Here is a 14,770-nt window from a genome sequence, read left to right on the forward strand (position 1 = left end):
GTACCAATAATGATCAAAATATATGGAAAGACTCTTTCACAATAGAAATAAAACATTTATAAAAACCTCAAATAAAAAATAGGTATAACCTATGTGAAAAGTGAAAAAATCAGAAAGAAATGTAAAACAGGGGATCCCTGGGTGGTGCAGCGGTTTGGCGCCTGCCTTTGGCCCAGGGCGCGATCCTGGAGACCCGGGATCGAATCCCACGTCAGGCTCCTGGTGCATGGAGCCTGCTTCTCCCTCTGCCTATGTCTCTGCCTCTCTCTCTGTGGACTATCATAAATAAATAAAAATTAAAAAAAAAAAGAAAAAAAAAGAAATGTAAAACGGGCCTTTGGATGGTAAGACTGAATACCACAAAAGTGTCCATTCTTCCCAAATTAACTTTTATCACACTTCAAATCAAAACCCAAACTGAATCTGGAACTTAATGTAATTAATCTAACGTTTACCTATAAGAATAGCTAAGGAAGCTAGCAATATAGGAACAATTCAGATTTTTACCTTAGACTACAAGTTCCACCCCTCCCAAATTTTTTTAAGTGAAGAGAATACATTATGTATTTATCAATCATTGGACAGGGAAAGGCTGAGATTGGTGATAAAAGACCAAAAGAAATAATCAACAGACACAACACAGAAATTCGTAAGTTATAGAGATTTAAACACAAGCACTCCACATTTTCAAAAGCAAACAACTAGGGATACAATTTACAATAAATATGAATGGCAAAGGGTTTAACAATCTTAATATAATAAAGAGTTCCCACAAATTTTAAGATCATTTAGTCTCAATACAGGAATACATAAAGAATGCCAGCAGACTAGTTTAAAAAGAGGAAATACTACAACCCTGGTTGGGGCAGAAAGACCCAGGGGCAGGCAGGGGTCTGAGAGGGCAGACCTAAGTTGACCCAGGCTCCGGTGAGTTCTGCAACACATGCATTTCCAGCCGAGTGCTCTGGCCAGCAGTCTTCCTTCCACTTAGGGTAAGACTTTAGCTGTAGGGTTTTCTAGCTACCAGTCACACCACTGTTGGCCACTTTTCCCAGGACACTGGGACACTCAACGATGCCCTTCACAATGTCAGGCAGTTTACAACGTTTCCTAACTGGGTTGATATTTACCCTGTTTCCTGCACTGCTTATTTGATAGTTCCTCAGGCAACCATAAAACCTGCATGTTAATATCTAGCAGGATACTCTGCCTTCAAGGTGGATCAAGCACTATCACTCAGTGTTAATCCATTATATGCCCAAATTTGTCAGCAATACACCAAATAACTGGCAGGAAGAAAAGGAGCACACATTACACATTCAATTTAGTCTCTCAGAGCATTACGCAGAAAAGTGTCGCATTCCTGATGCTCACTACCAAAGCATGACACAGCAGTTCTCCCTGCCTGAGAGTTTCCTCTCAAGGCAGACACAGAGACACATTTGCACGTGCATACACATGTACACAAACACTTTTTATTGAGGAGAAATTCACATAACATAAAATTAGCCATCTAAATGAACAATTCAGTGGCATTTAGTACATTCACAATATTGTCCATTTCTATCTAATTCACAGTCAAATGCATCAAAGCTCTGTAGAATACGAAAAGTAGCCTGTGTGCAAGAAACGCAAAATTTTACAAATGCAACAGAATTTAATTTTTTTTAAGAGAATACTCAGTGTTTATAAGGATTAGGTAAAATGAGTACTCTCATACACTTATAATATACAAGTTGATATATAATTCATTAATAAAATCAATTTAGCAAAAACATCTATCAACTGATTCAAAATGATATACACTAATTCAATTTCACCCTTGAGATCTTATCATTAAAAAGCAATTTTAAAGGCAAACAAAGCTTTTTACACAAAAGATGCTTCATGGGTCTTATTAAAAATTAAGGAAGAGGGAGAGAAATAGAATTTAGAAGCCAAATACCCCAAAGTGAGAGAACAGAACATACACATTCACATGGCAGACTGTGTAGTCATCATGAAGGGTGTCCGTAAATATATGGTAAATATAAGCATTGTCTCAAGCTAAGTTTAAAAATTCCAACATATAATTTTATATATATAGTTTATTTTTAACTATGCCAACTTTGTTTTTTAAAAACTCCGTAGTTGTGCCTGAAAGGAAAATAGCAAACGTTCTAAGTCATTTTTCTTCCTAGGTTGGGGAAGAGGGGTGGAGCACAAGCTCTCACTCACAATGCCTGGCTCTGAATCCTAGATTTCTAGCTGTGTAACCCTGAACAAGTAACATATGCCTCTCTGTGCGTGCCCCAGCTTCTGCATCCGTGAAGTGGGGAGCATTCCGTGTGAAGTACTTAGACAAATATAAGCACTCAAGAAATGTTACTGGCATTTTAATTATCTGCTATTCCGAGAACAGCCCAATGAGAAATACAAAGTAGATCTTAAAGTCCTATAGACTATCTTGAGAGATCAACTCAAGTCTGTCAGCAGTCCTAATTTCAGCAGACCTTAAGGAACTCAAGGTGTCTGTCACGTATGATTTTTTTCCCTCAGGTTCTCACTATGGATTCTGGGTGCCCTTTGGAGCACTTGCATGCCTTACTAGGTGGTCTTTTTATTATTTTCCCCATCCCTTCCTTAATATGGCAGAAATGGGAGAAGACCTCTATTGTATTTAATTTGACTACATTAAATTGAGGTCAATTTGGGGGAATCTAAAATGATATGTGGATTTTTCACTAATGGTAATAATACCATGTTACACAATGTGAGAAATACTTCACCATGAGTAGTCACTATGCAGATGTGATTAGCAGCTGCGGGAAGATTTAGCTATGATGTAGCCACTAGCATTCACCCATGAATGTTCTTTTACTTGGATGCTTGTAACTCATTTGATATCTGCAGCTCTTGTCCAAGGACAGAATGCAATTTTAAGATCAAATGAAATATAATAAATTACGGATATAGAATTAGTATCTTTCTAGCATTTTTCTCCAGGGCAGTGGTGACAGCAAATACTTCACTGTTAACAAAACAGCTTCAATACCAGCAGTATCTGTGTATTCTACTCTCCACAAGTTAAAAATCCAGCAGGCATTATTTTTATAGTTCTTTTATCTAGTTTTCTTAGGTCCATCTAAGAAATTCCCAAAAAGGACCCCAACTCCTAGGGATGAGATTATGACATATACTAGATAAAAGGGAAAAACAGCTGGAATGATTAATCTTTCACAGTTGTATGCATTTCTTGCCAGGATCTCAATAGGCTTTGCTGGTAATATTTCTGCTTTTGCAGAACAAAATAAAAAGAAGAGAAATGCACTCATGCCTTTCCAGTTGTGCTTCACCATGACAGTGATACTAAGCAATGTGGCAATAACTATACTAGGTTCTCAGAAGCCTCTCCAATAGGTAACTGTGTGACAGAAATAAGGTCTGCCTCCTGTCACTAGTGCAAAGGCATGTACCACAGTGCCTAAGACAGAATGGATGAGTTCACTGTGTGCTTGCTGAGTGCTAGTGACCCAGAAAAGCCAAAACCTAAATTTCACCAAAGACAGAAGTTCCACGTGTTAATCTCAAACACCGTGTGTTGGCAATCAAAACAGGAGTCCACCACCTTCTGCCTGGCAATTTTTAAAACTACAGCAAGTAAAAAGACTTGAAAACTTTTGAAGCGACTTTTTAGAAGTCATGTAAATAGGAGCTTCATAATACAAGTAAGAGAATGATGCGGGCTCCCTTCTTTTTACTCTTGGATTTAAGTATTGCCTTTCTTTTAAGGAAACTCTGTGGCATCCAAACATCCTTATTGAAAATGTGTTGTAGGAGCAGCCCTGAAGTCAATTAGTAGCAAACAACTGCAAAGTAAGAGAAAAGGAACCCACATGTTTTTTAAAGATTTATTTATTTATTGGAGGGAGGGAGAGAGAGAGTGCAGGAGAGAGGGAAAGAGAAACTTGAGGACTCTGCGATGAGCACAGAGCCCAACAACACAGGGCTCATGACTCTGAGATCACAACTTGCCAGAAAACAAGAGTCCAATGCTCAACTGACCGGGCCACCCCACCATCCCCCTCCCACATGCCTTTTAAACAAAAGCACACTCTTCCACACTAATTCTGAGTACCATTCTTAGGGTTAAGCACTGTCCATGAGTATGTATGTGTCAGCACAGATATAAACAGTGGAGAAAGCATGAAAAAAGAAAGCTTGCCAGGAACCTACTTCTATCATGCAACTCCTCTGCTCACAAATCAACAGTGGCTTCTTATTACCTGTTGAATGAAGTCTAAAATTCTCTAATTTCCAAAGACTTCCACAATCTAATAACCCCCAAGGCTAAGCTAGTATGGGTCCCCCTAGCAATGTCCCCCAACCAGTACTCATACCCCACACACTCACCACTCACTGTTCCCTCCCTAAAATAACAGCCAAGGTTAAGCGATCACTCTTTGGAGCACCTTTCACTTTTTACTGTAGTCTTTGTCTCTACTTTCTGTTACTCAATCTTAGGAAGCTTTCCAACTTAGTTCTATGCCGTATCTGTCCTCCCAGTCCAAGTTGACTTCTCTGAACTCTTCAGATTCAATCACCCAATTTAGTCTACTGCACATTTGAAATATGGTTGGCTCATGAGAACAGCTTACTCCCTAAAGAGACTGTGTTATATTTCGGTTTTCCTGCACAGTTTGTCTCTCAACTATGCAGTCAATTCAATTGTTGATACAAAGAAATATCTATTGAATAAGGACAGACAGTGAGTATGATAGGCAAGGAGAAGCAAAGACAGGAAGAGGGAAAAATTCAGACCCAGAAAGAGAGGGGAAAAAAAAGCAGACAAAAAGTACTCAAAGAGAAATACTTTTATGAAGATACAAAAGAATTGTTAAGTCCCAAGAACTGCCTCAACTACAGACTGCATTCCAATGGCCTACATCTGCACTAGATCACTGCACAACCCAGTGTATCAAACACACAGAGCTCTATGATGACTCATCACAGTATAAAGACATTCTGAATGCTCCTTCCACAGGCCACAGGCCTAGCCCATTATTAGCTTCTATAAAATGATGCACATATTATCTTGTATAAAACCTGATGCAAAAGCTCAGACATCCTTTGAATACATATCATATATATAAAAACAACCACTAAAACTAAAAGAGAAATCTTCTGGTTTGAAAAAAACACTCTATGATCTACCTTAAATTTCCCAATTCTAAAAACATCAGACTACAAGGAATATATAAGTCTGTTCTTATTTGAAAAAATAAACATCATTTGCTGTGAACAACATATTAATGCTATGCAGATAAAGACAGGACAGTACGTTTAGCTCCAAGGGATTCTTACTGAGTCTTGGTTGAAACACCTACTGGACACAAGACTAGCCTCTATATTAGGTTCCTGGAATCAAGCTAATTTCATTATCTGAGCCATTTTTGTTGGGTACTTATTTTCCCCAATGCTGAGGCTCCCTGGATAGTCCGGAAGGTTTACATGACAAAGAAGGTTACTGAATATTACATTAGACTCCTCTAGCGGTCTTTAAAAATGTGAAAAGATGCAAGAAGAAGTCTCTCCATTTTTCTAGATCTACAACAGTTATCTCCTGAATCTAGGCCTGGTGCTTTCTCTAATATTAAAAATTAATTAAAATCTACAAATTCTTGCTCCATCACCCTTGCATCCTCTGAAGAAGGGATTAACATTTAACTTCTATCTTGGTCTTAAAAGTGCAGAGAAATAATGTAGCAACATCTGCAAGGGTCCAAAGTCAGGACTAACCTGTTATCCTTGCACACAGTTACTTTGTCTCCCCCAGGTATCAGCTTCTTCTGTTCAATCACTCCATAGCTTTCTCGACAAATCTATATTTAAGGAGGAAAAAAGAGACGTTTCAATTCTGTTTACCACTTATCTTCCTAGAATCCAAATGACTGAGAGAAGTTTTAGGAACAAATGTAGCTTAATCATTACCTATTACACAGAAAATTCTTGGGAAAAGAGAACCTGATTCAGAAAACATCAGCACCTTAAAAGATAACCTGTGTTTTAAGGCATGCAATTGCCAATAAATGCAACCAAAGAGCAAACAATATGAACTCTAGAAAAGAAATCTATGTATCAAGAGTAAAGAGGGCTAGTGCTTCAGTGATTTTAAGTTCACAGATGAATCATTCATTTACTCAACATATTTACTTAATTCTTTTAACAATCAATTATAACTAAAATAATACCTGCTCAGAAAAGACCCTGAATTTATTCTTTGATCTGGAGAACAACTATGTTCATTTATGACTTGTGAGCATGAGGAAGGGGAACACCACAATCAGAATTAAACTGTGGAAATCCTTACCGTGAAATTGAGGCAGAAAGTCTCCTCAATATCTTCCCCAGGGTAATCTAAAAGTTCTTGAAGACTCCTAGTCATAGAATAATAGAGAAAGGAAAAGAGGCGCGTTAGACACTGTAATAGTGTTTCTACCTTAGTCATGTATCCAGATTGTTTGCAAGGAAAAACTAAAAGAAGATTCTAGGATAAACATAAGTCCAGACTGACAGAAAATTGTGTTACTTATACCCTTAAATAAATAAATAAATAAATATATATATATATATATATATAGGGCAGGGGCTCCTCCTGGGTGGTTCAGTCAGTTGAGCATCCGACTCTTGGTTTCAGCTCAGGTCATAATCTCGGTCCTGAGATCAACCCCGGCACTAGGCTCCATACTCCGTGCAGAGTCTGCTTGTTCCTCTCCCTCTGCTCCTCCCCCTGCTCTCTCTCCCTCAACCCTCTCTAGAATAAATACATAAAGTCTTAAAAAAAAAAAATGCCAGATCTGTAAGACATTCGTTAATTGTTCTCTTTTCCCACTGACAAGTCTTACTAAATTTATGAAGAAACTCAGAAAGATTTGTATCCGACACACTTGGGTTCTTTTAACTCTGATATTGCTTGGAAATCTAAATATGAGGATATGGTACTATACTGGCCCTGCAGAATGTCTTCATCCACATGTATCAGACTAATCCTTCCATCATAAGAAAGCCACAAAGTTACCTTATCCACATAGGAATCTTTTTTTTTTTTTTTAAAGATTTTATTTATTTATTCATGAGAGACAGGGAGAGAAGCAGAGACACAGGCAGAGAGAGAAAAGAAGCAGGCTCCATGCAGGGAGCCCGATGTGGGACTGGATCCCAGGACCCCAGGATCATGCCCCAAGCTGAAGGCAGATGCTCAACCACTGAGCCACCCAGGAATCCCTCCACGTAGGAATCATTTTTTTTTTTTTTAAGATTTTATTTATTCATTCATGATAGACATAGAGAGAAAGAGAAAGAGAGAGGGAGGCAGAGACACAGGCAGAGGGAGAAGCAGGCTCCACGCCGGAGCCTGACATGGGACTTGATCCCGGCACTCCAGGATCGCACCCTGGGCCAAAAGCAGGCGTCAAACCGCTGAGCCACCCAGGGATCCCCAAAGCCGTAAAAATATGGAACGCTTCACGAATTTGCGTGTCATCCTTGCGCAGGGGCCATGCTAATCTTCTCTGTATCGTTCCAATTTTAGTATATGTGCTGCCGAAGCGAGCACCCACGTAGGAATCTTAACGGCTTACTTGTCAATGCAAAGGGCTCTGTATGGTAAAGACACGCTATTACCTGCCACACTAATGAACACAAACATATACTCTTAAAACAAGACTTACGTTTATGCGACAATGATCATATCCTAGCTTTTAAGAGAATATGTTCTTGTAATCAAATCTCATCCACACTTCCTTCTTTAGTGAGCTCCAAGTCCAATTCCATTAAGAGGTGCCCAGGAAGAAAATTCTTAGTGTGGAATTTAAATCCACTACCAATTAATCACCCAAAATCACTACTTCAAATAAATTCTTCTCTGTCAGGCTGGCTACGTAAATCACACACTTCAACCACTCTCTAGCCTTCTTAAGGTACCCCAAAATTAACCCTGCCAGAATTAATAACCCTTGGCTATTTTTCGATATTCCTTCTACATGTTCTTTTCCTCTCTCTCTGGGTCCCCACCTCTCTCATCCTTTATGGTTTCTCAGTATTGGTGTCCTACATGTGGTGTGGCAGTCTCACTGCCAGAGGGGACCTTAGAAACAACCCCTTCTCTATCTCCATCTTAAAATCGGTATTCTTTTTCCATAAAACGGGCTGTTCCTTCCTTTTAAACCCAAAGGATTATACTGTTTACAGAAATCCAAGGATATGGTGTTTCTTATATATCTGATCTTATGCTACCTGAAATCAAGGCAGAAAAAGTCAGAATCAAAGGAGTTTTAAGAGCCAGAAAGAGAATAACATAAAACTATGACTGCACTACTCTGGAAAACAGTCTGGCGGTCCCTCAAAAGACTAAACACAGGACTACCATATGGCCCCAGCAATCCCACTCCTAGGTATACACCCAAGAGGAAAGAAAACTTATATCCACATAAAAAGCTGTACAAGAACGTCCACGGTAGCATCATCTGTGACAGCCAAAAAGTGGGAACCATCAATTTCCATCAGCTATCAACTAATGAATGGATGAACAAAATGTCATACATATGGATATCCAATGGATTATTATTTGGCAACAAGAAGAAATTCAATACTGACACATGTTACAACATGGATGGAACTTGAAACTATGCTGTGCCAAAGAAGCCAGCCACAAAGGAACACATATTACATGACTCCACTTATATGAAATAATCAGAATAGGCAAGTCTACACAGACAGGAAGTAGATTAGCTATTGTCTAGGGCATGGGGGATGACAACTAAGGAGGACCAGGTTTCTTTATCAGGCAAGACTCTAAAACTGTGGTGACAGCTACACAATTCTGACAATACTAGAAGTCACTGAATCATATACTTCAAGCAGGTGGATTGTATGGTATATAAATTATATCTCAAATTTTTTTTAAATGCTCTCTTTTCAGTCCTTCCTTCCTCTGTATTTCTGGATCATGACAAATCTCTGAGTCTTTATCTTTTGTTCAGAATAAGGAAAGCTGAGATTACCTTGTACCCCTGGGCAACCACGACCTGCCTTTCCCTTTTCCTTTGCCCCCTCTGCCTTCAGAGTGCCACAGGCAATGCCTCAAGCAAGGAGTAGTGCACCTGCATCTCGAGAGCCCAACCATATGGTTTGATAAACTCAAGCTTATGCATGTGGTATTTCCAACCTTTAATCCCTGTGTCAGAGGCAGCCAGAACAGTTGCCCACACCGGTCTGCCCATCTTCTAGCTCTGTACCTTCCTTCAGTGGGTGACAGCTCCTTTAGGTCTTCCAAGCCAGGCTTTACATTCAGTAACTTCTTGTAGAGAGCCAATGGGAAGTGGAGGTCAACCACAGTGGAGTTGTAGATGGCTAGTCCACAGGTTATGCCAATCAAGTGAAACCAATTGTGCTCTACAAAACACTTTTCAGTACATACACAAACATGTTTAAAAAAAGAAATGCAATGCTTGCAGCCCTCAAAACACTCTGCCATTTGCCTCACAATTTTTTCAGTATTAAAAGAATAAAGACCTCATAAATATTTAATTACCTTCTGAAGCAGAGAAACACCCTGACAAAAGTTCAATTATCCCACCAAAAACTGCAACATAGACAAAGTTAAGCAAGTCACAGCTCATCTACTAACAGAGAGAATACTGTATAATCTTCTAGAGCAACACTGTCCAATAGGATTTTCTGCAATGGAGGAAACAGTCTTCACTGTATGTCATACTGCAGCCACTAGCTATACCTACTGAGCACCTAAAATGTGGCTAGCACAACTTTGGAAATAAATCTTAAATATTTCATTTTAATTAACTAAAATTTAAATATAAATAGCTACATGTGGCTAATGGCTACCTTTTTAGAAGAGGGCAGATCTAGGGAGAAAACTCCAATAAGAAAAAAAGAACTAAATTATAGTTTGGTTAAAATTAGATGCCATTTAAAGCTTAGCTCTCCTACTGAATTTTCAAAAATAAAGTGTGTACATGTATCTGTGTAAGTATTTACACTCATACCACTATTATTATTAATGTAAGACATACTTGACTACCACTTCCCACATGTCATAAAACTCATTTCTTCACCATGCTGTGTTCTTTTTATCCTTCAAAAAATAATAAAACCTGGATCCTATCTACTAGAAAAGGAAATAGGGCTGATGGGTGACAAAACACATGAGATCCTGGCAACAAGTGAAAAATGAAGACTAGATACATTACTTAGATTGTTTACATTATCTTTGCTATACTCCCCTTTATAAATTCAGAAGTCAAGGGATCGGTGTGACCACAAAAAGAAAGTCTAACACAATCCATCTGTTTAATTGCAGTATCACTAACTTACCGTATCTGAAAACCACAAGAGATTTGAATCCTGATAGTAGGTAAACATTCCATAGATAGGATTCAAAAGTTCTTTTAACAGTAAAAGAAAGAATTCCTTTGTAACACCACCAGCATCCACTGCTTCTTCACCATCAAAGATTACCTTAAAATAATGAAAGTAAAATTAATACTTCAGGAAAATCTTTGATGTTTTATCTTTATTTTTAGCAAACTCTTTCCAAAGTCAGGACCAAGGAAGAAATATATAACAGAGAATACATTAATGCAATGAAAACTGCAAGGTGTATGTGCTGATTATTAACACTTAAAGACACTTAAAGACACACAAAATTTCTACTAGGTACTCCAAGGAATATAAAGGAAGTTAGAAGTTTACCATCTATTTGGGGCAGTAAGGTAAACATAAGAGAGTCAACTGGAGAATATATTTTCTTTTAAAGATGTTATTTACTTGAGAGAGAGAATGAGAGAGTACGAGCAGGAGGAGGTGCAGAGAGAGGGAAAAGCAGACTCCCTGCTGAGCAGGGAACCCAATGCAGGGCTCCATCTCAGAACCCTGAGGTCATAACCTGAGCCAAAGGCAGCAGCTTAACTGACTGAGCCACCTGGGTGCCCCTATATTTTATTTTCAGAGAGTCAAATATATTGAGAGGTTCATGTCCAGACACACAGAGAAAAGCAATGATTAAATTGAGTAAAGGAACACTTTCTTTTTTCTAAAGAAATCTCTCAGTGGGGCTCTTGAAGTAACTGATGCTTATGGAAGGAAGGAGAACATTCTAAGGAGGTAGAGACTTGGGTTCTGTGAGGGCTATAATCAGATCTATACAGGGCATCCTGGACCCACAAGGATTATCACAGTAACAGCTACAGCAAGCCAACGAATGAGACAGAAAGCCAAATGAGATTTATTGAGAGTTTGTTACATGCCAGCATTTAAACTCTATTAATTTAATCCTCAGAACAGCCTCATTCGTAGGGATTGCTATTACCATCCTCACTTTATAGGCAAAGACTCAGACACAAGCTAAAACTAGCATTTGAAAAAGTATATCCTTGTGGTTGAGTTCCCAGCTGCTAAGAGCAGGACAGGAGAAAAGGTGGGGACAGACACCAGGATTCTGATGCCAGGGGAATACTTAACTCAGATGTACTGTGAAGCAGTAAGTGTCTCATCTGATTACTGATTGAAAACAGGGGACAAAAAAAAAGAAAAAAGAAAAAAAAAAAGAAAAAGAAAACAGGGGACAAAGGGAGGCCCCCTCTTTCTGCAATATCAAAAATATAACACAGAAGTTCCTGGGAGAACTCCCAGGCAGACTGAGGAGACCAATGCCCTTCATAGGATGTTCTGGAAAGGGTGACAAGTGGCATGGAGACCATCAATTTCTTGCCTACTACCTTTTGGAAATCAGAGTTTACGATAGGAATGGCAACAGAGATCTGGAAATCATCTGAGGTGAAAAATAAAGGGCTTAAGAAAATTATTTCAAATAATCCATTAAACACTAATCGAACACTTACTGTGCACCAAGCATTGTGCTAAGCCCTGGAAATACAATAAGTAGTGACACAAATACATAGTCTATGAGGAAAGAAAAAATTTAATTCAGTCATTTCAGGGAACTAAGAGTGTCTATTATGATAGGTCAACAGCTTCCCAGACAATTGCACTACCTTTCCATTCTACATTTTTTCTTCTTTCTCTTCAATGTTTGACAACCAAAGACTTCCTGGATGTTGACTTGATAGTTTCACCTAGTTGAACCTTTAGTTTTGCTCTTGTTTCTGGTAGAGGTGGGGCAGGTACACCCAAGAGTGGACGAAGAAAGCCCTATGATCCCTCAAGTAATCCACCGGCATTCTTAGTGTATGTTATGTTGAGATGTTCTGTTTGATGATTTGACAGAAGGAGGGGATTAAATTCTTTTAAAATGAATGAAATAATGAATGGTTGTACTCCACAGTTTTAGTAATAAGACCTTTGCTGTTTCATTGACACTATTTAAAGAAAACTCTGGAAATATTTAGAGGAATAAAATGAAGGGCTCACTTTGAGAGGCTTTTTCAAATCAATATCAGAATGAATGCTCAGCTCTCTTAGGGCATCTCCAACAAGGTTGTTCCTGCGAACGTGAAGGACCAGGAAGGGGCTTCTGGCCAGCAGAGGCTCCAAGGTGAGAAGCATGAAGACATTCTGCAAGTTAGCTCCGTTGACCGCCACCTGGAACAGCAGACCCAGGAACACAATTACTCAGAGTACACGTGTGAGTGTGGATGGGACAGCAGCCTGCTGTGCCTTCGGACCTGGGATGCATAGGGAGCAGGCGACTGCATCTCCATTTTGTTCTTTCTAATTTTTCCCCTTAACTTTTCCAGATTTTCTAAGTTACTCTTGTTTATAAAACACACAAATCTTCCTAATGTGAACCAAAATAAACTAAATCAAACAGTTTATGAACCATATGACCCATAACCAGTTCCACGAAAATGACTGAGACCAGCTAATTAAGACTGAGGTAATTGTCAGAGTAGAAGAAACATGATGGAGAATTGGTAAAAACCATAACTTTCAAAATGGCACTAAAGAAACCTAATTGTCATTTGTTAAATAGCTTTTGTTCTTTGAAAACTGTTTACTTTCTCTAAAAAACCTCTAAATTAACAATATCATGGATAGGTCACTGTGAAAACGGACATATGTACCGGTGCACACAGAGAGTGAGAGCCAGAGAGAGAGGGATGAATAAGGTAATACACCAACAGGAACTGGTAGATTTGGATTATTAATTCATAAAATGTCTTTGTAGGCTTATTAAAACCAATTATATTTTATAATAAAAGTGTATATTTAAAATAAACAAATCTCTGTAACTTATGTTTTTATTCGATAAAGAATTACCAAGCTCCATTTAATTATTGCCCTATCTCTACCAGGGCAGCAAATGATGGCCTGCAGACCAAATCCAGCCCACTGCCTGTTTTTATACAGCTCTTAAAATAACAATTTTTTTTTTCATTTTTAAGTAATTGGAAAACATGAAAAAAAAATGTTCACAAGTGAAAATTATATAAAATTCAAATTTCAGTGTACAGAAAATTATACTGGAAAAATGCCATGCTCATTCATTCACTTATTGTCTATCACTGTTTTCTGTGTTACAACATGAAATAGTTGAATAGTTGAGATAGACTGCATGGTCCACAAAGACTAAAATATTTACTATATGGCCCTTTATGAAAATGCTTGCCAACCCCTGATCCGGGTAAACATGCATTCATGTATGTGTGTTATACTCAACATAAAATTGCTGAAAAAACTTATAATAGTTCTAAAAAGTTACAATGGCCCTGTTATACCCTCTCCTGTTATTAAAAGTTACAACTAAATGCTCAGAATGAAGAAAACACAGTAAGAAGAGGAAATTATTTTTAAAATATGATACCTGCATCTGTAGTTCAGCATCAGTCTGCAACATTTTGGTCTTGGCTTGGGCATCAAAGATGAAAGGGTAGGAACAAAGTGTTACAGTATCCTACAATAAAACATATTATTGGCAATATAATAATGTTCCATAGAGAATACTGCTGGAAAAATATATAAGTAAATGAAAAAAGGATCATTTACCTGTATTATAGATGGTCTAGTCTTCTGGATAAAGAAAAATAAAAAGTTTTCTTACTTGGATTGTAAAACCTGAACTTTCTACCCCTTGCAAATATAAAATATAAGTAACAAAACATATAATCAATCCCACTATTTGGTCATGCAGAGAGTAAACACCATTTGAATGGCTGATTAGATTTTTGATGGAACAGACCAGATGTTTTGATGGGTATAGACTGAGAAAAAATACAAAAACAATTAAAAAAATTTTAAGAGACCTTTAATGACCAGTTCACTGATTCCATAATTTATAGCATTAATAGAATGCTCTTTTATAAAAATCTAATTCCAAAACAGAAGCTTTACAATCTTTACTTCAGACACTAATTTTGTTGGGTAAAATGGATGATACAGACTGCATTTTACTTGTTACATCTCCTTCTTACACACACACACACACACACACACACACACACACAATTGTTATGATTAGGAAAAACAAATATTTAGAAACCTGTCCCTGACTTAGCACTTAGACCAGAGCTTAACCTATAGAAGATATTCCATCAATATGTGAATAAATCTAAATAAAATTTTGAGGACAGGAATAACAATCACAAAAGAAACATATCTACAAGGTTTGTTACCATTTCATTTACCAAGAAAAAAACTTTTTTTCTGAAAGTTGTTACATTATGTAACATTTATTGACTTAATAGAAACAAAACCATCAACAATATACATTCTATTGATCTGTAGCAGTATTTCTCAAATAGAAAACTGCAGACTT

General features: G+C 37.9%; 1 protein-coding gene and 1 non-coding gene across 8 annotated transcripts in view; both read right to left on the reverse strand.

Moving 5' to 3' along the window:
- Positions 1–14,770, reverse strand: part of HERC3 (HECT and RLD domain containing E3 ubiquitin protein ligase 3) — a 113,750-nt gene that overhangs the window by 22,060 nt on the left and 76,920 nt on the right. For 6 of the 7 annotated variants that reach the window (XR_005382867.1, XM_038582152.1, XM_038582153.1 and 3 more), the window contains 7 exons: positions 14,002–14,025; positions 13,820–13,909; positions 12,427–12,597; positions 10,372–10,515; positions 9,276–9,442; positions 6,350–6,416; positions 5,779–5,861 (listed from right to left, as the gene is read on the reverse strand). Coding sequence is in view for 6 of the 7 variants with exons in the window: in XM_038582152.1 (XP_038438080.1) it covers positions 5,779–5,861; positions 6,350–6,416; positions 9,276–9,442; positions 10,372–10,515; positions 12,427–12,597; positions 13,820–13,909; positions 14,002–14,025 (746 nt within the window). In the remaining variant the exon portion in view is untranslated. Of the gene's footprint in view, positions 1–713; positions 3,849–5,778; positions 5,862–6,349; positions 6,417–9,275; positions 9,443–10,371; positions 10,516–12,426; positions 12,598–13,819; positions 13,910–14,001; positions 14,026–14,770 lie in introns of those variants that run through there. The other variant, XM_038582155.1, reaches the window with a different exon arrangement.
- Positions 7,488–7,594, reverse strand: LOC119867244. Its single transcript, XR_005382978.1, has one exon. It is a non-coding gene; the product is annotated as a U6 spliceosomal RNA (small nuclear RNA).

Source organism: Canis lupus, chromosome 32 (assembly GCF_011100685.1).
Source record: "Canis lupus familiaris isolate Mischka breed German Shepherd chromosome 32, alternate assembly UU_Cfam_GSD_1.0, whole genome shotgun sequence".
Taxonomy (NCBI): Eukaryota; Metazoa; Chordata; class Mammalia; order Carnivora; family Canidae; genus Canis; species Canis lupus.